Below are 27,294 nucleotides of genomic sequence, written 5' to 3'. Positions count from 1 at the left end.
CATCATTCTGGCGAAACATGAGATTAATACCTTGCCAAAATGATGAGTTCTGTTTTATAAATGATGAAAATTCCCAGTTAATTTTTTTCTTAAAAGTTAAACTGGAAAGGAATTTATCATTTCAGTCAAGGGGCCCAAACCAAACACAGCAGGCTTACATTACTTTTCAGGTAGATTTGCCAGATATGCCCAAAAAATCATGCCAAGGCTGGCACCAGGCCAGTACAATACAGCTCTCAAGTTGCTTTACTGCTTGAAAAGCTGTGTATTTCACAGCTTTGAGGCATTTGCGATTCCTAAGACTCACTCTGTCAGTGTAACACCAACTTTTTGGTTCCTATTTTGCTTCTTTTGGGATCAGAAGTACCGACACATCATAATTCAATGGATAGCGCTTCTTTTTTCCCCCTTTTACCAGCAGTATTTCCATTCACTATTCAATAGAATCTATATATTTTCTGAAGAAATAGCAAAGACTAAGTCTAAGTCAGGATATTTTTTGTTATCTCCAATGGTGAATTTTACCTTTTAACGGACTGCAGGTTGATAGGTTTGGGTGAAAGCCCGCTGCAGCTCACGGCAGACCCCGTGAAGCGTCCTCCCCAGCCGCGCTAGCTGCGCACGCAGATCTCGCTGGACGCCTGGCTGTGAAACCTCCGACAAATTCTGTCCGGGCAGTTTCTGTTCAATTCAGTGAGAGCTGTGCAGCTAAATCTCGTAGTCTGCTTTGGAAATGGATTCCTCGGCATTTCAATAGCCTTCACCAGCTCTCCCAGCTTGTGGCAGGGATGAGGGTGGTCTCCTTACAGCTGTCTGGATCAGGAGGTGGGGCTCAGGTGAAGAGGTGGCTTGGCCCCATTGCCAGCTTGCGTGGGCCTGCTGGGTGACCATGGGCAAGCGACTTCATCTGTCAAAAAGGGAGTAACAATACCGGCCATCTTCATGAAGTGCCATGGCATTTATTAATGTTTATTGGTTTGGGGTTTGAAAACCTTTAAAGCTATAATTCACCAGCCTTTCCGCTGTCCGACCGCATTATGTACATTAACTTCTTAGTATCCAAAACCCAGCTCTGCAACATCGCTGAACACCTTACTCCCACCTGCAGATGGAAAAAGCGAGGCAAAGAGAGGCCACAGCCAAGGCACAAACGGAGTCGAAGCCCAGAGCTCACGACTCCCAGGCACACTCGAGCACCACCGCTTACCTGCTGTTACCTCTCATCTCCCTCAAAGATGCTTCTACGGCATGGCTTCTGGCCTCTGGCACAAACGTGATACACCCAGAGTCACCTCATGCGCAGAACCTGCCAGAGACGAACATTTGTTTTCCTGCAGTAGGAAACGGCTCGACGTAAACTGTGAAATTAAATTTTCATGTCAGATGATCCAAAGCTTCATCCTGTTCCAGTTCCAAAGGATAAAATCTGGTGGTCAAATATAGATCTCAAAGGCTCACTGTCTTAGATACCAGTACACAAAAAATATTTTTCCTTTTTCCTCTGAACTATTAAAAATATGTGAACCATAAAAAGTTAAGCTAGAGGTAAAAACGAAGAAGGTTTCTTTAACCATTTGCATTACCTGGAATAATTGCATCCAAAACAATAGTTAAAATGTGGCGTAAAGCAAGATTAAAGCAGTACTTCCAATTTTTTTTGGTCAAATCCAAGCGGATGTTCCTAAAACGCTCTTTTTGCTGCTCCTCACTGCCATCGCCACTGGCCCCTATCAGTAAGTTCCCTCAGAAACGTATGGTGGCTGCTGCGCACCAAAAACGGAAAACTGTCCGCAGGGAACAGACTGCAACCCCCGTCCGTCGCCGGACGGATGGGGGACCGTGCTTGAAGACTGGGATGTAAACATGCCTGTTCTCTCACGCAGGGTAGGACCTGACTTTACAGTAACAGATTATTTAGCTTTGTCCCATTTTATGCTGCTAGAATGGGTAAAAAAAATTCTGCATGTTTTTACGTCATTTCCAAGCCCACGTGCAAGGAGAGCTAAGTGCAATGTTTGTAATGTTCGGAAGTTTAAAAGACAGAAGTGCTGCCTAATGCACACAACATTTTTGCAGTATATTGCTTTCCTAATTCAATTATGGCTTTTAAAAACTCAGTTTAGTTTTTCCTTTTACCTCATGTGATACATTTTTCACATACCCATTTGAATCTCCCTTCTTACAACCAAAGAGAATCTACTGTGGTCAAGGTCAAATGAAGTATATGAACTACAACACCCATCCTGCTACAGCAAAATATTATATTATATTATATTATATACAATAACTATATCATATTTATCTTTGAATAACTGATCCATCACAACAGCAACTGAAACAATTCAATTTCAATCCTGTTAATCCCCACTTCTTAAATAGGTTTATGATGTTTTAAATTAAACAGTCAAGAATTAAATAGGGCGCTATCTATTTTTAAAATAGGTATTCTTAAATCATGGAAGAATCGGTATTCTTGCACTAGACAATAATGCAGCCAGTAACTGGTTAGCTGTTTCATTTACAGCCCTGGGAGGTTTTAAGTCAGGGCTTAGACGAGGAGGTGGTATGACACGAACAGACCAAGCACGGTGAAAGTACTTTTGAGCTGACTTTGCACCCGCTGATATGCAAGTCTTATCTGAATACATCAGAAATGGCCCACGGAAGCGGATACGCGAGGTTCGTTGTAGTTTGTTATAAACATCCCTGAAACATCTGTATCCTTCTGGTATTTCTTTTTACTTAATAGATGCCATTAAATGAACTATCAAAAATGACTGAAAACAGGTACGGATAAATGCAGTGCAGAGGTTTCAAATCGCCAAACGAGCACAAAATTATCTTGGACTGGACAGACGGCGCTTGTCTTGGAACTGCAGTTGTGCTATGTAGAAACCCTGCAACAATCCCAGGGAAGCCGTATAAGGATGTTTTCTTCTGCGAGTATTCTGACATTTAGATTTCATGCCCAAGGTCGGAATTGTACCAGGTTACCTGCGTAGTAGAACCTGGTGAAAATAAAGAATAAACAGTGCTTTTCCAAAATACTTGTTTTGCTTTGTTTTCTAATCTTTGTTTTTCTATTTAACACAAACATGCTCAGCACAGCATGTAGTTCAGGACTGGATGTGCATGGAAAAAATATATATCTGATCAGCAATAAATACCTTAAGGTCTTTACTGTGCTTTGGCCTAGGAGCTAAACAACCTTTCCCATCACCTACAAATACACCACTTCTGATTAATACCGAGCCATGGAGATCCAGCTTGAAGCACTGCGGTCCCACTTTCTGAGAGTGCCATCGACGGCAACCTGAAGGGCAGTCAGTCTACAACAGTACTTTCACAAGCATGGCACCCATGCCATTGTTTTATCTCCTCTTTGCCATGGTTAATTGTTGCACCAGGCATTTTTAAGAAGCTGAGTGAATTTGCTGCCTCTGCTGTGCTTCCAACTGGCCCAAGAATAAAGGAGCAAGATTGAGCTGAGACCCTGAACTTTGTATCACCACTAGACTGGTCTTCCAAAATTGCTTACACTGCATTACAAATCTGAGTCAGGCTTCATAAATTTAACATTAAACACTTGCCATTAGTGATATTTTGGGCTCAATTCTGGAACTAGTAAGTGCTTTCTGCAAGTCAATGGAAGGTGAAGGTGTTCACTTTGCCACATGTCAGTACACCAGCATACTGCGGAGCTTCAAATCAGCCACATCAAAATTGTTCTTTTATTTAGCAGTCAGGTAAATCAATGGAGATCACCCAATGCATCATCTGTCAGATATGTTTAAAAAACCCATTTATCTTATTTGTTTTTATTAAGAAATTTATGAACTATGCAAAAAAGTGTCATATAATGATTTACAAAATAGAAGAAATTTGACAGATATACACATATTTAACATTTTGATGGTACCATTTGAAAGATACATATTATAAAATGTCAGTTATGAATAACATGCTCACATATTTATAATGCAAAGGGCTTCTGCAAAGAACATCTAACATGCAGCCACTTTCATATGTAAAACAAAGAAAAATATATCTCGAAGTAACACAAATATAAAAACAATATTTTCAAATCAAGCGCTTTGAGAAGAAAAAAATACGTGGAAAGCTCTTCCTTATTTTAAATGAATACGATATTTTAACCTTAAGGAAGCTCTCAGTATCGTCAATTGTATGTGTTAGATGCTACAAAACCAACCAACACCACTTCAAACAACATTCAAAGCACATTCCCTAGTATTTTAAACAATTTACATTATCTCAGAAAATACCCTTTATTGCTAAATAGTTTGCTACAGTGACAAACCTGAGTTGCTGAAGTAATCTGAAATCATCTATTGAAGAACTTGCTAGTACATACGTACTAGCAGAAATATGTATTACTGTGTGGGAAATGTTCCTTTGTACTTTATAGGTGCAAGCTCCTTTTTTAATTTTCAACGCTTACAGTTTGATATATTTCTTTTAGGGCAATTTCAACAAGTCTTTTCAGAGGTCCCTGGGGGTGCAGAAATAACCAAACTACTTAACTAGCTGCTTAAACAGGGAAATCGGTACTTAATTAGAGGCAACCAAGGTTAAATAATTTTAATGGCAATGAAAATTTAAAAGCCACTAACAGAAAGACAATTAATTTCCCTTTTTTTCTCATACATGTATTATGGACTGCAATGTAGCTACTCACTGGAGCTAGGGCATCAGAACATAAACCCAGCTCAAAATGAGACTGTAATAAATAAATAAATCTGCCTGTCATCCAACAATTAACAAGAACTACACCAATTCTCACTCCTGTTCCCCACAAAATGTTTGCTCTGGCTTTTTTTATTTATGTTTGGTAATACATGCCAGTACAAAATATTCAAGAAGCACTTATTAAGGTGACCAAAAGGACAGTTATTGCTGTACAGTTACGCTAGCTCTCACTGCGGGGCTGGCTGCTGCTCGTTCTCTTTCTTTAGCAATTTCCATCTCCATTTTGGCTTTGATTTTATTCCAATCAACTTCCAGCTGTAAGAAGAGAAGAGCGAGTATGCAGAGGTCAACTAACATTATATAGAGAGGTCAAGCAGATAGCTAGTCACTAACAGGACAATTTGAAGTTACAATTACAAAGTGACCATATCAATCATTATATAGTTCTTCATGTATAAGCGACAATTTATACTAATGGAATGTATTAAGGCACAGTTGAGTTCTACCAAACTGAGCTTTCCACCTTTGAAATAAAACAAGCTTGATACATTTTAACAAAGACTAATACATCGTGTTATGTCTAGCAAAAAGACATTAAAACATGAAAATAACTTGGATCGACTTGCACCTAATTTAAATGTAATGACATCTGTGTCCTATTACTGAGAATATAGCCCTTTATCAATAATACATGCAGTGATGTCTTTTGACCGCACCTAAAGTCCACCAGGTAAACTGACAGCATATTACACTAGTTATCTGATATAACAGAAATCAGATTTCTGCTTGAAATTTGTCTTATACATCAATGAATGTTTTAGCTTTATCTTGGCATTTCTCCAGCTGCAGACAATCGTCATCTTCTGCCTGTATTCTATTTCAGTGAAACTTCAGACAATAGATATAGTACAATATCCATCGTACAGTGGGGTACAAGAGTTGTCTTTCTTTTCAAAAATGCTTGACAAGAAAGAATGGATCATGGTGCATTTGATGACTATAAAAACATGTCCAAAAACTGGGCAAAAATGTAATTGCGAAGTTCAGTTTCATTGCTGCAGAATTAAGACTGCCAAAGATGGGATGGGAAAAAAAATCTCAACTGCTGCACAGGGAATTTTCAGAGTAGCTCTTATTCTGTTAACGAAGTCATTAAATAACAAGGAAGATTCTCTGTGAGAGAAGATGTAACTGCAATACCCACATTCTCTTATGAAAAGGTTAATCCCTCAATTCAGGATGCATTTACTGGGTCCAGGTGCTTTGGATCTGACGACTGAAATCTTTATGGAGCTCTAAGAAAAGAATGTGTTTGCTTTAACAGATGTCACACAGATGCTAAACATACCACATATAGGACTAATTCTGCCACCTAGCCCAGAGAGCTACTTGCCAGTGAAGCCAACAACCCTTGCCAGTGACACCTAGTAACTGCCAAGATATGGATTCTCAGTATACATATTAGGTTCATAATACCTTATAAATAAAGATGTGAGATATAACAACTAAGCACATTGTTTAGATTCCATATCTGATTGCAGATCAGTGCTCTCAGCTGCAGTATAGAAAAAGAGGTAAAAACTCCTTACTTAAGCCTGAAGGAGCGTTAGGTGGTGAGAGGGAAACTGAGACCTTTTTTTTCCCCTGAGAAGGAATAGCAGCACAAAATCTTGCTGTTCTCTTCAACGTCCTTAACATTTCCTTCCAATTTTGCTATATGATCTGACAGGCTGCATTAAGAATTCAGTTACCACTGTAGCCAAAAGCTTAAAATCCACTTCATTAAGTAGGTTCCCTCCTAGTTTCAGATCCAGCAGACAAGACCTCCAGAACATGGATGAGGAAAAGGACTTCTTTACTCCAGGAACCTTCTGCAGTATGAGACCCAAGTTTCAAGACTGAGTGTAAGGTGAAACAGGCTCCACTTGCATCACTCGGCTCACACCTTGTCACTGACAAGGTGTTATTGCTTAGGAACCCTTCCAGAAACTGCAGCTTTCTTGATGATTTAAAGCCAAGACAGTATTATCTAAAAAGTCTCTTTCAGAAGCATCAGGGATTAACGTGATTTTTGCTCAATAATGGATTTAAAGTATGTAGAAGACACACTTCCAGCATAGCAGCTGAAATTGCTGCATGATAAGAGTGCTTGGAATCTGTTCTGTTATTTTTCTCTATTTTCTAGGTAAAGTACTGCAGAATGGTTCATTGCGGGGCTAGATATTGTGCAGACTTTATTCTTGTTTAGGAAAGAAAACATCCGTAGAAGTGCTAAAAACTAATGACGTATTAGAAATCGAGCTTTATTGAAAGTGTAATGGGCACTGTCCAATTAAAGGATCTGAGCCAACAGCTCGGATGTATTTCCTGATCCAGCAGCTACAGTGGATGAAAGGATCTGACACAGTCAAAGCGTATGTCTCTTTTCATTGTTTCACCCTCAGAATGCTTAGGAACAGCGAGGGGAAGAGCAGGAAGGACATAAGGGCTGCTCAATGAAATTGCTGTCTAAGGTGCACATGGGGGTGCCTCTCATAAAGGAAATGTGCGGAAGTACTCCGGTGGAATCTAAGATACTTCTAGCTTATGAACTGTAAGATCTGCCCTCAGTCTTTAAGATCTGTGAAATGCTAATAAATTGAAATGACCTACTGATGATGGAGAGGTTTCCAGAGGTTTGACGAAATTGTATATTTAGCTACTTACCGCATTTGGCAGAACGGTTCGTAGTTCACTTAATATGTATCTGGATACCTTCAAAGTTTGTTATTGTTGCAATCCATAAAATTACATAAGAGCGTTGAAGACATTTAAGAGGTACACATTCAACCATACTAAGGTCTAGCTCCCTGTTTATAGAAAACAACTGTGCCTTCATTTGCGTAATCCTTGCCAGATACTAAATATATACATTCCGTATCTGTGCCTTCAAATAAAACACATGCACAACTATTACTAGCCAAGTAGCCACGCATCAAGCTATGAACTTGTATTCAGATGTAAAATCTTAAGATTTGTGTCCACATTTGAACCAAAGAAGGAAAATGTAAGAGCAATTCCCAACCCCCCCCAAACTGGCTACAAAGAGCAGGCTGACCTAAAGCTGTAGGAATAATTCTGAGGAATACTTACACCTTCTGCATATTGCAAAAATCTTTTGTTTGTTTCTTTTTTACCAAAGTCCTCTAGGAACTTTTGTCGATAAGCCAGGACTGTGTCAACATGTGTCTTGTGCTTTACTGCTAGTTCTAAGGCCCTGGAATAAAACAGAAATAGGTTTGTCAGGCTATATAAATGCTCTGGCACAACTACAATCACCATGGTTTTGCAAAATGATACGCTGAAAAGCGCTTGGGCTGCAGGCAAAGATTCCTAATCTACATTGCCAAGCAGTTTTATATTAGTATCAGTCACAGGAGGTTAAAAGTAGCCAGCGAAGGAGACCATCTACTTTATGATGCACGCTATGAAAAATATTCAACAATTATTTCTGTTGACAACCTCATCACATCATTGGAGTTTGACAATAGGAGTCTTTTTATTTCAAGGAAATAAAACAGAATGGTTAGAGTTTAGCACTCTCAATATAAAGGGGCAACAGTAATAATTTTTAATAACTTTATTACAGTCAGGAATCGCTTCTGAACAGTGTCATAATACACATTTATGGCATATGCTACACAGCATTTACCAATATACTATATGTGGGAAAGATTAGTCATTGGATTAATACAATTGATTACTCTCACATCTGTTTTCTTCTCAGTGGCATAAGGAATACTTATGTTTGATATACGCAGTTTTTAGATTATACATATTAGTCAACATAATAAAAAACACAGATATGTGGGGGAAAAACAACTTTTTGCCCACGGTGATATGAATATAACAGCAGAGAAATTAGTAGTAAATGGCCTCAGAGGATTCTGTTAGAGAACGTGGGGTTTTGTTTAAGGAGAAATTCCTACTTTGTTTTCTCAGGCCTAATTCATATTTCATCCACCTACACAGTGCTGGGAGTCTGAATAGCCATGTATCTATTTTTAGCAACAAGACATTTCAAAACAGCCTGAATTCTTTGGGGGTCACATACAGTTTGAGGTATTGCTAAGGACTTTTCTGTGCTAACAATGATGAAAAAGCAAAATATTATTTAAAAATGCTTCCAAGCATGTTTTGGACTTTTATCACAGAATACTTGTATCTTCTAAATATGACAGGAAAAAAGTTACTTCTTTGGTTATTGTCAGGATGTGATTTACTTCATCTTTTTACAGCTCAGGGCAATTACAGATAGGAAATTAGTCAGCTAAGTATCTGCAATAGAACAACTGATCTAAATAATTTACAGGTTACCTCAGTAAGAATGCTTATAAACATATTGTGTTTGAAGAAATACTACCTATCCCAGTTGTAAAGATTAATGTTGACTTGAATAGCCTGATAAATAAGGCCTGTTTGAAGAAGCAGGGTTTCAGCTTCTTGGGTGTTTCCACTGAACAGCAGTATATGAGCCATCCTTGACTCTTTTGATGGAAGATCTTTGATGGAATTGATATACTGAACTTTGTCAATCTGTTAACGAGATGTACAACAGTTTAATAATAGAAATTAATTAATAAAATTAGTTTTGCAACAATTTAAGTGGAAATAAATAACTCAATTTTCTTACCTCACCAATTGATGCATAAGCGATTTCTGCTGTAGCCATGTCTTTGTTGGCAACTGCCATAGCAGCTAAACATGCCCACATAGTTTGATCCTGAAATTAAAAAAAAAATGCAACTCCTAAAACTTCAAGTATTTATTATCATGCTAAAAATGACTTCTCAAAAGAAGGATACAAGTCCTGAAAATAATGTATAACAATACATTTCTCAGCATACCATTTATGGCACTGTGGTGTAAGTCTCTTATTAGAAAGTCACTACTTAATTATTTTTCAGAACTCCCTTCATTATAAAAATGTTGATGTTGTGATCAGCTGAGACTGACAGCGTGGCTGAATGAATCATTAGTTTTCAGCATCTCAGCCATTAACGAACCCTTGCCATGGTATCACTTTACGACCTCATCATCGGTGTCCCTGTCACTACTTGTGGAACTATGCTGGAAACCAAAGCACTGGTTGTAGTTAAAAGAATTATTTTAACCTGGCTAATCTCAACGTGGCTTCACAAATAACTGTACTGGAACCATGATGCTGACAATAACTGTACATTTATCATAAACGCACTACAAATGAAAGAGAAAGGAAAAAAATTACTTGACTGTAGAACAATGAACCTGCTGAAAAGTAAATAAGAGCTTCAAAAGTTCTGTCTCCTTTGTGATATTTTCAGTACATTTTATGTTTAGAATTAAGAATTAGGAAAACTCAGTGGTAATAATAATATTACACCCTTGTTTCCTATTTTCATGACTTTTGCATTTTTTTTTGCACAACCTTAAGGAAACCCCACTAACTCAGAAAAACATTTAGGAAGATGCTGACATTGTGGTATCTTCCCTTTTCAAGTCTGACAACGTTATGACAAAGATATACTACTAAAACATATAAGTTAATATAGTTCAGGCTACCACATCTGAAAACCCTAGTTCAGATAGGAAAAATATAATTTTGAATGCACTTGTTAGTCCACATGCACTCTAGGAATTAAGTGGGCTTTAATATTTTTGTTAAATATGTTCAATAACAAACTTGAAAAAAACACTTTGCAATGTGAATAGGTTTTTAGAAGCAGCATAGGATTACTATTGATTTAAATCAGAATAAACTGCTACACTGAGTATGCTCTAAACATGTTCCCATGCACTGTCTCACAATTGCTTTTGTATGAAACAAAAGTGCTAAGACCCACTGAAGCCAATGACATACAGTAACCTAGCCTAAGGCTGTGGTTTCACTGTCACCATCTCTGCACGTGTTCCTACTCTGGCCATGTGTTCCTACTCTTTGTCATGATTCAGGACAAGATAAACCTTCCTGCTGGTAGCCTGTAATTTGGGAGAATTAAAATTGTTCAGAGAATCAAATGCTCATAAAATCTGTGTCACGTTCTTTTCCTACTTCCCTATGATTTAGAAAATTAGGTGATAAAATGCTGAAAGCTCAGCCTGAACTTATTCAAGCGACCAAGTTTCTAGAGTTTTACACCAATAGGCCTTGCTGTTCTCTCTTTCCTCAGAAAGATGGTCCATTTTCTTATTACTGATTGGGAATACTTTGAACTGTCTACCTGGGTTGCCAAAATCAACAAAAGAGCCCTGTATCTCCATGAAGAGTTTACGAATCATGAAAGATAAAAAAAGTACTCAAGGCAAGACCTTCTGTGATGGCTCTCAGTTTACCTTGGTGTAAGGCTATTCCAGGTCATCCCTCGGCCCAAACATAAATTATCAAATAGAAAGGATATTCATACCATCTAGTTTAGGCTGGTTTAGGTTGCCTTCTGTCAAAGACAAAAACCTTCTTTTGTGAATCAATGGAAAGGAGAAGTCTTCAAAGACTGAGACCTAGGTACCTAACTTGGATGCTTAAAACCAGATGATGTAAATACTCTTCACACTGAAAATAACGATTCTGTTACAGTTTTTCTTGAAAGGCCTTCCTCACTTGTTGATGGATATGGACTAATGAGGAAAAGCTCATTAAAAAAAGGACAGTGACAAAACGTGATACCTATATTGGGATTTCATAAATAAAGCACTGAAAATTTTAAACATTTTTCCTTTTAAGTATGATTAAACTCATTGGGTGACTCTACCCATAAAAATGAAGAGGATGCATAAAAAGTTTGAAAAAAAAAAAATCCTTGATTTAGAAAACCTTCATATTAATCAGAAAGAAACAATATTATGAATATTACCACCTGATACAGATGTTTTATTTTTAAAGATGATGCATTTAGGTTACTCAAAAAAGTTAATACTGTATTTGAAATTTGAAATCCCAGTTTCTACTGCCAAATACTGGAATAAAAGCCTACTATTAAAGTGGCAACACTCAAAATAAAAATCATTATACACCCAAGCTATCTGGATGTATATTGATTTAATAATGCAAATAAAAAAGTATTTGAAATACACATTTAAGGTCATGATAATCATATGAAAGTGCTAAACTCTTTTCTAGGAGTAAATGGGGGAAAGGAAGCAGGGTTTGGGGGATTTTTGTTTGTCTGTTTTAAAGACTGCCAGACTCACCTCATCTGTTGCTGTTGCCTAAATACATACAAAAGAAAGCAAGGGAAAAAAAAAAACAAACAACAAAAACAAGTGAAACAATATATGAAAAAATACTAGGCAACTGTTTGTGGAGATGCAGATCATTTTTAATCAGTTATATTAAGGCCTAGTCCTGAAAACCTAAGCTTATTACTAACTTCTGCGAGTACCTGTGCTCAATCCATCTGGACTTTGGTGTGAATAAAAATAAGAATTTTAATTATGTATAATGAAAATTATGAAATTATGTATATGTATATTAGGTAATTATTTAAAATGTATAATTTTTCATGATCAGCCCCAAAATAATCAGCAACAAAGCAGAATGGAAATGAGATGTAACATCTGATATGCAATTATCATTATTAAAGTAATACTTGAAAACATAAATATTACAATGAAATTATATCTGAATGTTCCCGATAATTAGCATTTACCTTGACAAAGCGACACAATCTGACAGCATCTTCCCACTTAGAACTACTAACATATTCATGAAGAATTGCAGGGTAAGGTGAAATATTAAGGTGAATAAGTGAACCATCTGCTCTTCTAATTGTTATTTGATTTCCTACAAAACATACAATCTGGGGATTTTTGCTAAATTCACTGGGTAGAGAAAGAAAGGTAAGTTAATATTCACTTCTTTCTTACTGAAAAGAACACTAGGAATTTAAAGAAATCTTTGTTTCAAAATTACAACATGATTATACTTCATTTTCAGAGCATATAAAAATCTAAGCACCTAGTTATTCAACAGCTATATCCAACAGGTAGTTGTAATGTTCTCTAAAAATAAAATGATAGTTATGCACATTCACTGGCTGGAAGGCAAACACAAACTGGGTATTTGTGCAAAAATTTGCAAATACGTTTTTCAGTAAAAAATATTTGGGCTCCCATAACTCTTAGGATGAAATAATGAATTCAGGTATTCTTTATGAAGAATTTCCTATCACGAAGTATACAGGCTGAAGTAAACATGTAAAGTAAACATGTTGAGCTAGAAATAATATTATCTATGTCCTGATATCCTGATAGTTTTAATTTCCAACAGATACTTTAAACAGATCTTCTTTTTTGTTTGTTTGTTTTTTTTTTTTTTTACAAACAACTAAGGCAATATTTCACGAGATATGATTAAAATTTTGCTTTTGCATCAAGATGCTATTCTACTTTCAAACTGCACATCGTCATTTCAACTCCAAACTTTATCATATACCTTATAAAACGCTTTTTCCTCATTTCCTAATCAAAAAGTAGTAACATGAAAAGAATTTTAAAAGTTGCATCCCTGGCTTCTACTTCAACTGCCAAAATCAACATAATTCTTTAAGGAACGAGTAACCTAGTTAAAAGACATAATAACACTATTTTGATCAAAAAGGATGTATTACCTTGCATCTTTTTCATACAGAGTTTTTGCCAGAAGATCTTTATCTACATAGACTGTGTTGGGGTAGTACCAGACTGTTAAGCGGGTATCTTGAATCCCACAAAGAATGTTAGACATGTCATTCCAAGCCAAAGTTTGAACCATTGTCCCTTAATATAAAGAGAACAGAATAATATACATTTCCATAAGAAACTTCAAAATAAAGGTACTTCTCAAGCCATAGTAAAAGGGTAATTATTAGTCATTCCTAGTTCCTTTTATAAGGACTGGTTTTAACCCCCTACTTTGTAAGGTAGCATCTTACAAACTTTCAGCCAAATTCAACTGTCTCCTTCTGAAAGAAAGTTCATTTCAGAATAATGTTTTTTGGACGTTTTGGGACCGGAGATCAAAATTAACACAATGGTCAGACTGCACCTTCATACTTACTGGATCACACATCTGTCTACAGCATTTAAACTTCTAATTAAAAATATGATGAACTTAAGGGTTTGCATTTGCAAGAAAAATGTCTCAAAAATTCTGTATTGAACAATGCTGAGGAATACTTCCTTCTCCAATATCCTCTTAGCTGCTTGGTCCGGAATGCAATAACAAGTGCTTAAATGTTAACAACTGCTTTACATGTAACTGATACCAAAATTATCAGAATTTAGATAAAATGTACTAAAATTGTTTCTATCGCTATCTTATGAAAGCCACAGGACTGTTTCTAATGTTTTTTCAAGTCCAATTTCACTATTAATTAAAAAGCAAAATTTTGTCTCTTGTACTAGACAAAAGTCCATTTGCCTGCTAGCATGTAGTTAAATGTTATTTTGAATTTTTTGTTACCTATTTTGACAATCTTCTGTTCTTTTCCAAACCGTTTAACTGAAGTAACGTAAAGATCTCTGTTCTTATCAATAAAAGCTATTTTTCTTTCACTTGTAAGTCCTTTCTGGTCCAAAGCAATCTCCACAATTTCCGTCTGAAAAGGAAAAAGAAAATATCTGATTTTTATTTCGGAGATTCATATCACAGAAAGCATGTGATATTCAAACAAACGAATGCTTTACTAAAAACAAGGCACAAAACTCTTGAAAAACTGGATTGTGGAGACACTTTACATGTGTTTCTCTGTTGAATGAAGCATTATATAAATTGAATTTCATGCAGATTAAAACAAAACTGCAACAGAGAAGAGTTAGCAGTTTAGGAATTTACTACAAAACTACAGAACGCAAGTGGCAGTCTCAAAGCAAAAGCTGCCTAAAAGATGAACGTTTATTCCTCTCTCCAAAGCAGCTGCCTAATTTTGCTTTTGTTGTATACCAGAAGAGTACAGAAAAGTAAACTGCAGTTCAGGCAATCATTTTTGAAGTAAAACCAGTAAAAGCTCAATCTGAAGACAGACAACTTTTCACTGATGTTCTTTTCTTCAGTGTTAATAACAGGTCGGTGCTAATAAAAGTTACTTTGGAATACATGCAAAGGAAACTCAATTGATCAGTTTTACTGCATAACAAAACTATTTACCTGTAGTTTCACACTCTTATGTGTATGGGAAACACAGGCCAGTAACTGAACACAACCTATAGCATATCCTTTTGTACACTGACACCGCATAACAACTCTGATTTTTGTTATTTTGTAAGAGCCAGCTAGCGTTGTCAAGCTCCTCTCTATTACGATTGTAAATCTTTAATAGATTATTAGGCCCATTATTGAGGAAACCGATTATTGATTCTTAATTTCAAAGTATAATAAAAAAAAGACATTATATCCTTCACCTTACCTTATGGGTTAGAGGCTTTCCATCACCCAATGGCTTTCCAGATAAAGCTTCAAATATGTAGATAACTGAAGAGAAAATAATTATATGGTTTATTGGTTAAAAGCAACAGTTCTTCATAGACTTTTCAAGCAGTTCCATTCATTTTCAGAGTACAATTTACTGCAAGTGGATACTTATTACTGTGTGCTAGATTTACCAGTGATTTTCACACTGGTCAAAAAAGAATCTTACAGAAAATGTAACCGTCATAGTCTGCTGAGCTTAGGAATAGTCTCATTTTGCAATCGGAGTGATCTGTGAAAACTCTCAAATATCATTATTTTCAGAGCATTGATAGCCATTGAGACATGATATCATGGACTTACACAGAATTGAGAAAACTAACGTTTTACTTCTTATCGCAGCTCAAATGGTTATTTACAGAAATGGCACTGAGTTCTATCTGATGCAAGTTTGTACTCTGCATTCTGAATAAATTAATGTTACCGAGGCATCTGGTAGATTTACTCAATCTTAACCCACAATTTTGATGACCATGAAAGTTTAGGAAGTGATACCATTGACTGATATATTTTCTTAAAGGAATTAGTATCAGATATATAGAAAGCTGTCCTTTGAACTATCGGGTAAGACATTCTTCAGAAGCATTCTCTATGTTATTAATTATCTGCTCTATTTTGAATTCTTAATACAGTGGTCCCTAGGCATATTTTCTTCCAGGACAGTTTAGGGTTTCTGCTTGTCACGATGATACAGTTAATGACAATATATTAATAACTGGCTTTCTCAAAAAGTATCTGCTTTATCCAGATATACTTGAATTTTATACATAATTCTTGCAATCTTTACTAAAAGTCCATCTATTCCACTCTCTCCCTGTCTCGCCCTCAAAAAAAGAAAAAGAAAAGAAAAAAAACCTCCAAAAGCCCCCCACCTACATCATCTGTATTTCTGGGATATCCAGTGAAGACTCAAATTTGCAACTTGCCTAAAAATAAAGTTTCTCTTTCTTTCTTTCTTTCTGTCTCTCTCTCTCTCTCCCCACGTGTGTGTGTGACGCACACACATCCATGTGTTCAAAAACTTGAACATACATACTTTATATATAGTCTGTATAGTATACATACTTTATAGTCTGTATAGTACACATACTTCATATATAGTCTGTGAATATACACATGAATTCAGATAGATGTAGGCAGAGAATTCAAACATAGAGAAAACAGTAACATTATAAAGAACACCAGCTGTAATTTAGAGCACATGATTCTGCGTTAGTTCACAGAAAACACAGATGTGACAGCAACATTTCAGATGTTCAGTAACACATCCCACCTGCGGTTTCAACACATTACCTGTAAGTATACAATATAAGATGAACATGCACGTTCATTCCAAAGGATGGCGATGTTAACATGTTAATCCTGCTGTGCATTTCTCTCACTAGGACACAGGATGTTGGTTTGAGGTCAATGGTTATACAGGCAGAATTTAAAAAAATAACAAACTGTAAGAGCAGGTGTTCAGAAAGTATTGGTTGAGTTTGCGGAGGAGGAAAACAAAGGGTTTTGCACAAGTGTTGCTCTTGTCAGCTGGCTAAATACACAAAAGAAAACTAGTTGTTCCTAAGAAGTGGTATTTTTCTCACTTTTATGCATGGCTCCCTGCATGAAATTTATTTTGATCTAGCTATACAAGCCAATGTTATTGTTACTATACTAGCTATAGGAAGTGAGATTAAGAGAGTTTTACAGAAAGCCACTGTACCCAATTGATAAGTAAAATTGGTTAACTTTTCATTAATCTACAATGCTTATTAAGGTATTTCAGAAAATAAGTTTGGCGTTGTTTCCTCCCCCCCCCGCCCCCCATCTGGAAAAACTCCACATCACTTTACAATCATTTAGAACCTAAAATATATCTTTTTTATATGTATACATTAAAAATATAAACAAATGGCATTCTCTCACTTTGAGCATCCAGAGAAAGAGAACGGCTACCGTGTGTCTTTTAACACACATGTTCTATTATCACGGAATAACTGCTCCTCAGGCCAGCAGTTCCCGTTTGAGAATAGGCTCACCTCCCTCTTCCACCTTCATTACAGCCTGAGGAAGGACTGTAAGTGCACAAGTACCAATCTTTTTTCTGGGTTACCGAAAGAGGAAGAATACCCAAGTAACAACACTGAAGTACAGCAAGTTATCTCTCTCTCTGTTTCAGAGTAAAATGGCTTGTAGAGAGCTCCATGCTACGACGTGTAAATTGCTTCCCGTATCAAACCGAGCTATCTTAGGTATTTCTATAATGCAGTGCATTATGAAAAACAGACCTGCCCTCAAAATAGGGCAAAGAAAAAAAAAACGCTTCTGCTGGGGTGAGTCAAGAAGAATAAACAGGCCTAGATAAGCCATGGTTTCCTGTGCCAAGAATCTGTTTTCCCATGTGCTGGCATATTATATGGCTTTTTACCACTACTAGTGGGACTCGTATCTAAGAAAGAAAAAAATAAAAAAATACCCACCCCTACTCATTGCCCTGGTGGAAGCTCTTGTCAACAGGATCATTAGGAAAGCTTATCGTAAAAACATAGCCAGAAACCCAGCCTCTGTAAATTACAGTTTTGATGAAGATTAGCCTGCATGCAGGCTGACAAGATTTTCAGGACACTAACAGAAATGGCTGGGAGATGGAGATGCTCTTCAGTCTATTCAGAAAGATGGGCAGGGGAACAGGGCAAGAGAGAGAGTTTACCATCAAATCTTAAATATCCATGCATATAGACAGTAGCCAATATTTATGGATGAATTTTCTAAATGACCTCAATTTATTTCAAATACTTCTATTGTTTTTATTCTAACTGCATCAAGGTGTCAATATGGCAATAAAATAAGGTCTCCGAGTTATACATATTAAGTAATATATAAATAACCATAAATACACTTATGTAATATAAGTACACTTGTGTAATATAAGTACAAAGACACACACACACAGAGTAAAAGAGAAAAGATCAGAAATAAGATGCAACTTTTTATTTATCCATTTGGGGGGGGGGTGGTTTTGCACAATATTGCTTTCTTCTGAATAATTTACACTGAAATATATTTTTGCTAATTAAAACCCATTTAAATTATTACACAGCTATTTTAGATATCTTTAATGTCTTGATGCTTGAGGATAATATTTTCTGAAGTAGGTGTTCTTAAAAATGAAATGCGCATAACAGTTGTATTACTACTCTTTAAAGTAATTATTCAAAATGCATAATATCTAGTTATCTAAAACAGCTGTGTAATAATTGAAGTATTTGTTTTCACATAAAACATAAGGTTGTACAAGAAAAACCCCCCACACATAAGTTGTACAGAGTAGCAAAATTGCTTTGTAACAAGGAAGTGAGAAAAATCTCACCTAATTTTCTTTTGTTTGGGTAGGGATATTTTAAAGGATTATTACAAGGGTTTTCTTCAGTCATTAAGTAATTTAAGTTGTGGGTTATATGCTGAGAAAACTACCATGCCATCAGTACTAAAGGGCTAACTCACTGCCTGTAATTATCAGGCTCTTCTTTTTGTCTTTTGTACTTCACACTGAAAGGTTTTTTCCTATGGCAAAAAGAAGATAAATACGATGATTCTTTGCTGCAAGACAAAGAATTCTAAAATTCTGACATTGTTTAAAATCTAATCATTACGTCTAGGATAGAGTTATAGATAACAGATTGAGCTAGCGTCAGTTGGAACCACGGGCAGGAAGCTTTCACTGTTTCACTCTGCAATAACAGCACCTCCTGTGCACAGTTGTTCCCACTGGTAATCCCCTTACTGGCCATATCGCAGGAGAACTACAGCTATAGATAGCACTGCAGCCCTCTATTGTAATATTTCTACGGCCTATAAATGGTACAGTTATGAAGTCAAAAGTCATAGTGCCATGGGTTTTCCAGCAATGCAAGTGCCTGTCTCCAGCAGACACTGAAAATGTAAATGGTTGCACAGGCAAACTACACATTTGCATCAAGAGATAGAACAAAGGAAAAAAGCTGACTGACAAAAAGATATTCCTGTACCACTCATTAATGCAAAAATTTACCTGAAGCTCATTTGGCCATGTTGTGTTTTATAATTATAGTGCTTTTGATGCCAAACCACAAAATTTAAAAGCATGAAAATCTTCAAGAATACAACACTGAGACAGAACATCACAGCCTTGTAACTATGGTCATATCAACTGCATATAAAACTTACATGCTGTAAAGATACAAACCCAAAAAAACTAAAACAAAGAGAACTAAAATTAATCACAGCTAATGTACTGGTAGCTTCTAAGAGCAGCAGTCAAGCAGAAAAAGTTGCTGAGCTACTTCTTCAGAAAATCACATGTCAGAGAGTGAAAACCTACCGTTCAAATATCTACTGTAAATATTCCACGGTTCCCTGATGCATTACACACAACTGGAAGTTCAGAGACATACATCATTCTCTTTTAGTATTTTAATCAAAGTTAAGCAAGACCCATCATTTTAATTCATTTTTATAATAAATATGGTCTTTTAATTTATATCATAGAGAAATTATTTATGCTTTATGCTTTTTTACCATAACTATGCTAAATAAAGTTTAAAAATGTTGAAAACTTCATAATGGATTATTAGCAAACATGGAACTATTAGAACAGAGAACTTACCCTTTTCATCAGCTTTGTCTTTTACTGCTAGAATATCATTACTCAGAGATACTGTCTGGGCATTTAAAGTGTCTGTTCTCATTCCTGGAAATTTTGGAGAGGAAATTAATCTTCCTTCATAGGAATATAAATAAAGTCCTCCACCATCTACAAGAAGAAAATGCCTACAAAGAAACCCCAACAAAAATGTAAATCACTAAATAATACAGAAAAGCATGATGACAGTTTCAACAACTTGAAGGTAATTGTCTAATATCCTGCAATTTTTCTCAGTTAAATTACATCGTTTCTAAGCCTTACATTTCAAAGTTGATATTCTGAAAGCTCTGTATGGAAGATTTCAGTTTTAATGTGAATGTCATCTTTTTCCGTGAGAAATATTTATTATCTGTTATAGATATTGTAACATTTAAATCTAATAACTCCTGATGACAAAGCATACAGCTGCAGATGGTACTCCCCACATCACCCCATGAGACAACGCTGTGTGCATGTATGTGAGAAACAGCTTTAATGTTTACAGCTAGCTCTGAAATAGCATTACCTGTATTATTTCCTTCAGTACGACTAGATTATAATGTAAAGCAAATAGAAGACACTTAACGAACTGATCACCACCTATTACGATGCAGGGCTTCAGTGAAAAATAACTTATTTGCAGGAAAACTTTGCAAAATTTTATAAAGAATATACATAGCTCTACGTAACAATAACTGTTTGGTAAGTACTGTATCTATAGCTCATAGACACAAAACACATCCATAAACAAAAAGCCAGTTGTTAGACCCGCAGCTATTGTAAATGTTACCAGTTACTGGCACCAAATGAACCACTGTCTGATTGCACATTATCTGTCGAGGCAGACTGGTTTTACCAAAACCTTAGGTTCAGTTCTGTGGCATCGTGATCACCTACACTGCCAAAGAATCTGTGTCATCTTTTCAAAATTTACTTTTAATCGGCAGCACAAAACTTCAAATCTAGAACCTGATCTTCAAAATCCTGTCTACTTGCTTACCCATTCTCTACTGTAGTATCTTTGTGGACTAGGACATAAATGTTTAATCTAGGGCACTCAAAAATGCAGTGAGCATTGTGCTGCACTATGCTGAAATAGTTGTCCGACAACACTTCAGCAAGGGAATTAAGACTGCAATCAAAACTCAAGATTTTATACTTCTGTTCCTATTCGTAGTCCTTTGAAAGACTCTCTACAAAAGCACACGTGAAGGTCTCTTTGATAAATGATTTTCAGGAAATACAGGTAATTTTTTTTTTAAACTGAGAACAAAATAGTAATTTCTTGCAAATATAAATACAAATACGTAAGAAAAATGCAACTATTTCTTTTTATTTGGCATACTTGGCAATTCTTTTAATAAAAATTGGAGACCAAAGATAATTTATATAAAATATATTCCAGTTCAAAAAAGCAATATAAAACATCAAAAGAACCAGTCTTAGTGTAACGTCAGAAGATCTACTTTCTTCCATAAATAAGAGTATAAACATACATATGTAATACATGAAAAGATTCATTACTGCCATCCCAGATCTACAGCAAATATACCAGCGAAGCCTTCACATGCTACTTACCAATACTGTACACTTTTTTCTATTTCTATTATTTCAATATGTGCTTATGTTATATAACAAAGTTTTAGGAAATGCACATTCACATCTAACAGTGAGCGTTACAAGAAGTAAGCTACCTTTCTGCTTGCAGAATCAAACTAACTGTTCCTTCCTTCAGGTCAAAGATCAGTGGTGTATTCCAGTTCTTTGTACTGCAAAGAAAAAATTCATCATTTGTTAAAACCACTGATCTTCACATATCATTGCAAATACAAAGTTGAATTCACTAAATACAGCGCACACATTTTAATCATCTAACATTCCTAAAAAGGGTTTTTTTCAAAAGAAAAACAGCATTTAGGAAGCCAAGTAACACTGATAACCATGCAGTATGACCCCATAACACTTCTGCCTTCATTTTTGGATCCCTTCCCACTAGCAGCATTTGACCTAGGAGTCTGAGTAAACAGCAAAATCATATTTACATGAAACAAACATATTTTTAAAGTATTTCTGAATTGTGGTTCAACTCTTTTGCAGTGCTCTGGAGGTAGGACAGAGTCTTGTGTGCCCTATTACAGGCTGCATTGTTCAGCATTAATCATCTCACTGAACAGGTAAGTGCCTTTAAGAGCAAACTTTAAATTTCAGGTATGAAACAGAAGATCATGTTCTTAAAACATGATGCAGGATTGAATCGTTCCTATTCTATTCCAAAATAATGGCATGCCAGAAGCAGTATCCAAAAAAAGGAGGCACAAATAGACCTGCATCCAGCCACCAATCCTGCTGCCTCTACGTGAAAAGAAAGCCTGCCAAATCGTTGTACCAAAATGAACAGGCAGTCATGACACCAGCAAGAAGCTGAAAGAAAGGATGACACGGGGAGGACAACTATACTCCAATACATTTTGTTGTAGATGATGCTAGGTTCCATAGAATATTTCAATTAGTTAAAAAAAAAAATTAACTACTGTACTTCAAATAAAGTTTCCACTACTCTCTTACAACTGTTAGATAAACTTGAGAAAGCTTAATGAATTTTTATTACTTACGAAAACACGTAACACTGAAGAGAAGTTGAAACAACCAAATGCCCGTAGTTCAAAGAGGCCTTAATAACCCTGTCACGGAATTCCAACAAATCTACTGCATCATTAATAACATTGTGCACCTAATCAAAGGAAAATTTTGGTTGAATAAAACAATAACTGAAATGAAAACTAACTAGTGAAATATCATATTCTTTCTTATTATAAGTACATGCTGATGCTATTATGCCATTAGCAGAACATATCTATGTGGGAACAGGCACTTTCACAGCACTGGTGAAAACTTAAACTCAAAGGTTCTATAAACACTGAATAAGAAATGAATAATTACTGAAGAGCTGGATGGAGTTCCTTAAGAGAAAGGAGTAATTAATGCGTACTTGGAATACATAAGGTATAAGCGCAATATTATACATGAGGTTGAGAAAATCATCTGAGATCAAGGATGTCTGAAAGTTCCCATTTTAAGACTCAGTGTTCAGTTGCTGATTATTTAAACATTTGAAATATAATGCTTCAGCGATCCCATCATGATCCCATCAAAACAATTCAGCAATATCCAAGATTTGGATAAAGATATGTTGCCTAGATGTTGAATAGCTCTAGCATATATTTTAATGCTACCACACTCAGAAGTAAGGGAAATTTAGGAGATGGCCTTGCTGAGCAGGCTGTGCCTTTGCCATTTCTGTGAAAATTTGCTCAAATGACAATGTTTCAAGAAAATCACAGTTTGCCTGTAATCAACACAGATTTTTGAGCTCAAAGATTTTAGGCAGCTAAAATCTAAGGAGATACAATAAGGTTTTTTGGGGGGTTTTTTGTTTGCTTGTTTGTTTGTTTAAGATGTCACCATTCTGAGCGTGGTAACTTCTTTTTTATTTTCTCCATTATGCAACCAATTGCAAAACAACGACTGAACTCAATTATTATGAAAGCCTAGAAACCATTTCCGAAGACATATTAATTGCTATGTCCACCGCAGTGATATGTCCATAATTAACTTAGCTATTGTAGTACTCAGAAAAAAAGAATGCATCTAGAACTTTTTTGTAGGCAGTATTTTCCTACATTAATATATAGGAATAAAATAAAATTGCTATAAAATAATAAAATAAAAAATTAGTCCTGAATCAGGGTTAGCTATACTTCCTCAGTTGTTTGCATATTCAAACACTCTGGAGATTATTCACAGAGCCCATCTGTTACGACTCGATGTCTGGGAATGAAAGAAGAAATATGAATTTTTACCTGCTAATTTGTCTTCTGTGTTCCCAGACACTGACTCATGTTATCCCACCCACCGGACCAAATTGTAATATAGCATTTCTGTTGTTACAACTTTTCTCAATTACATATTCAACATTAAAGAACCAAGACCAAAAAACATTTAAAAGCCTAATTAGGAATTTAGGAACTTGACTTCGATATAGAAAACATTGGCCTGGTGTCCAATACCAAATGTGTAATTTGGAAAATTTGTAAGAATGGAAATCTTACATTATCCCAGTGTTCAGAGAGTGAATGTTGTGAGTCAGTGTCTGGGAACACAGAGGACAAATTAGAAGGTAAAAATTCATATTTTTGTATTAATTCCCAGATATTTGGTAACCTAAATGTGGGTTCAGGCCAAGATTTTTCAAAAGAAGGATCCTAAACTCAAGCTCCAGAAACCACATGTAGGGGCCTGTTTCATTTCCAGCAGTGCTGAGACTTGGCAGCTCCCTCTGAGGTCAATGCCTATTGCTCAGTACTCAGCTGGAAGCACCACACAGGTACCTGATACATGTTATATGATACATGACAAATTTCTGTAGCTTTGGAAGATCTGAATCCAGGCTGTAACATAATATGTGGTGCAGAAAAGCACATTACAACTCTTTACAGTTATAGCCAGCAACCAAATTTATCTGGAAATGCCCTAAGACAGCAACATTCATCATAGCTTCATTAACAGGGATACAGTAAACCTTACTAAAGCATTAGCTATTACGAAGTGCATCAGTGCCTCTAACAACTCATGAATGCAGATAAGGTAAAGAAAGCTCCTCTATATTATCTACAGTTAATTATGCAGCTTCATCTTTGCTGACAGTTACTGTAATACCATTTAATATGATGCTTTGGTTTTGACAATGTATTTGTATTGTTTTCTGCATAAACATTTTCATTACACTGGAAATTCTCTCTCTTGTAAGCGGCCTCCCACAGCTAATTTCACATGCTCTTCAAATGAGCTTCACGTTTTTCTGGAGGATAAAGTACTACTGAGTTCAGTAATTCTGGTCCATCTGGTGGTATGGTTTGGTTTACATGGATCTGATCTTCTGTACAACTGACAATTATTTACATCATTTGCTAACTCTGGCCATTTTATGATTTAAACATTTTCAGTCATGTATACGCAGAAAAAAAAAGGATAATGTTTTGTTGAGGACTAAAAATTCACATTCTGTATTAAAAAAAGCCTTAGAAAGCTAGTAATCAGAATCACGGCTCTGAACTGTGAAGATTACCTCCATGGTTCTTCTCTTAATTAACGTTATTTCAAAGTTCTTCCACTCCCAGCGTTGCTCCACAACATGGGCGAAAATGACATGTCCGTTTCCACATGCTCCAGCGAGTTGAGTGCCATCAATAGACCAAGCAATATTAAATATGCTGCCAGTGTTTGGCTTCTCTAAAGCATAAGACCACTTGCAGAAAAAGAAAAAAGAATTCTTGAATTTTTTTGTACTTTTTGGAAATGATTTGTTGTAATAAACAGATTTGCACGGTTATAATTTTTTACAAAACTTCAATGAACTAACTTTTTATTACAGCTTGAAGAAGCAAACCAAAGAGATTAAATGTCTTATGCCAGATTCTTGAAAAATGGGGATACAAAAAGGAAAACCATCAGGTAGGGCAGAAATGAAAAATGTCACAAAGCCTGAAGCACATGAGGTAGAAGTTATCTAGTCACAATACATTTAAAGTGTGCTTAGTCATTCATAAATCTAGACGATCGCTACACAAAAATTAAGTGAACATACTTAGAAACAATTATACTGGTTACATGGGTGCAATGGGCTATGGTCTTAAGTGTGATGCATTCAGTTTATGCTGCAGTGACAGCAGCTCCTGAACAGAGAAATAGCAAGGCCTGGGCAAAATCAGTCAGTATAAACAAGGCACTCCTATCCCAGTATACAGAGGACTGCAAAGCTCTTGTGTTGCTTCCCTCCGTGCTTCCAACATAAGGGACATTGGTGGATTAAGAAAAGCTCTGAAAGTAATGCCTGTATTCTGTTCTCCTCCTAACATAAAAAAGAAGCTTTTTTATTAGCTATTATTATTTAACCTTGCCTACCTTTTTCTCTAGTGTCTGTTGTTACTGTACAGGGGAAGGATATATTAAAAATTTCCAGTTGCTATGCTTGAAATAACAACGAAAAATTGAAACATTACTGCAACCAAAGCAGTGACATCTGGCCTAGCTTTGCAGAGAACCAGAAACAATAGCTCTGTGTGTTGCGTTTGGTTTAGGCTAATTAAGAGGTGCTCACAGAGGAGTATCACAGTTTAATGTCATGGGGGCACAGCTCAAATAACTATTTTTCAGAATCTTCTTATCAAAATAAGTAGCATATCTGCTTTCCTACGGAGCTAGAAATTCAAATGGTAGGCAAAATGGCATCATTGTACATTTTCCTGCTAACTGGATTTTGCAAGGTGGACAGGCTCACTTGGTCCTAAAGAACGCATTGCTGCGGTATTGCAGCTAACATTTTCCTTCATCTTCTACTACGGGTTTACATCATCTACGTCTATTAAAATATAGTTATCAGTTTGGTTTATTGTTTTTTAAATAGAGGCCCAAAATTTTTGGGGTAGCAGGAAGCTGTGAAAGCAGCAGTGACTGGAAGCCTGCAGCGCAGCACGGATCAGGGAGCAGGAGACACGCCACTCTGCCCAAGCAGCTAGCCAGCCTCAGGCAAACGCCACCAGAGGTTATACAGCAGTTCCTGAACTGTGGGCTGGCTGCTAAAAGATGCTCTTAATAAAAAAATAAAGGAGCTTTATACTCTCTAGCAACAGAGTGTAAGCTGCATTTAACATTTTAATTCCTTGCCGGTCTCTGCACAGGGCACCGTGCCCCCCCATCCTGCCCGTGCGGCACAGGCAGAGCATGCGCTTTAATGAAACAGCACATGATCTCTTATCCTTTCACACCCCCCCAGCTCTTCATTCTCTCTGTTAGCACTGCAAAAAATAAAATTATAAATCCTCCTAGCCAAGGAACAAGAAAGACGTATTAAAACTAGCATTGGCTTTTTTCCTTCTGATCCATAGCATGAATGTAGTTATGAGAGAAGCTTACATTTAGTACTAAACCTCATTTTGTTCCTTTTCAATATTTAAATTCCCTCCAATGAAGAACTTTATTCTTAAATTCCCCCAGCCTTACGTACGAGACTCCTCTAAAGTTTAGCTGGATCCTTATTAATACATTCTTGTAAAAAACTAGAAGAATTTCCAGACCGAGACACTTGTTTTCTCTCTCTTGCATCTCAGAAATACAGTTCATAGAAATCATCCCAAATCTCCAAACAAGTGTTTCCCTGAAAGTGGATGACAAAAAATGAAATAACCTTTTTATGGACTTTTAGGAAGACATTAAACCAGGTTTTAAAATGAGAAGCGAATCTTAACAATAGCCTCTTCAGAACCGCGTAATAGAATATTTTAAAAAACATTTAGCAATTGAAGAACTACCTGAATGTTCAAATACATTTGACATCTTAAGAATCAAATCAGTGAGAAAAAAAACATGTGATTGAAGTTAAATGTAGACATTGGATTCTCACGACTTTTGGATACATGATATT

General features: G+C 36.1%; 1 protein-coding gene across 7 annotated transcripts in view; it reads right to left on the bottom strand.

The window, feature by feature from the left end:
• Positions 1-2,942: 2,942 nt before the first annotated feature.
• IFT80 (intraflagellar transport 80) overlaps positions 2,943-27,294 on the bottom strand; it is a 58,494-nt gene continuing 34,142 nt past the window's right edge. For 3 of the 7 annotated variants that reach the window (XM_082320799.1, XM_082320803.1, XM_082320802.1), the window contains 13 exons: positions 24,940-25,119; positions 22,427-22,545; positions 21,509-21,583; positions 19,797-19,960; positions 15,108-15,172; positions 14,165-14,300; positions 13,332-13,479; positions 12,372-12,543; positions 9,380-9,469; positions 9,110-9,282; positions 7,840-7,963; positions 4,921-5,022; positions 2,943-3,008 (listed from right to left, as the gene is read on the bottom strand). In XM_082320799.1, the coding sequence (XP_082176925.1) occupies positions 2,991-3,008; positions 4,921-5,022; positions 7,840-7,963; positions 9,110-9,282; positions 9,380-9,469; positions 12,372-12,543; positions 13,332-13,479; positions 14,165-14,300; positions 15,108-15,172; positions 19,797-19,960; positions 21,509-21,583; positions 22,427-22,545; positions 24,940-25,119 (1,566 nt within the window). In that variant the 3' untranslated portion in view covers positions 2,943-2,990. Of the gene's footprint in view, positions 3,009-3,795; positions 5,023-7,839; positions 7,964-9,063; positions 9,283-9,379; positions 9,470-12,371; positions 12,544-13,331; positions 13,480-14,164; positions 14,301-15,107; positions 15,173-19,796; positions 19,961-21,508; positions 21,584-22,426; positions 22,546-24,939; positions 25,120-27,294 lie in introns of those variants that run through there. The other 4 variants (XM_082320800.1, XM_082320804.1, XM_082320801.1 and 1 more) reach the window with 3 other exon arrangements.

Source organism: Platalea leucorodia, assembly GCF_965183815.1.
Source record: "Platalea leucorodia genome assembly, chromosome: 8".
Lineage (NCBI taxonomy): Eukaryota > Metazoa > Chordata > Aves > Pelecaniformes > Threskiornithidae > Platalea > Platalea leucorodia.
The sequence above is the reverse complement of the archived record's forward strand: the minus strand, read 5'-3'. Positions and strand labels throughout refer to the sequence as shown.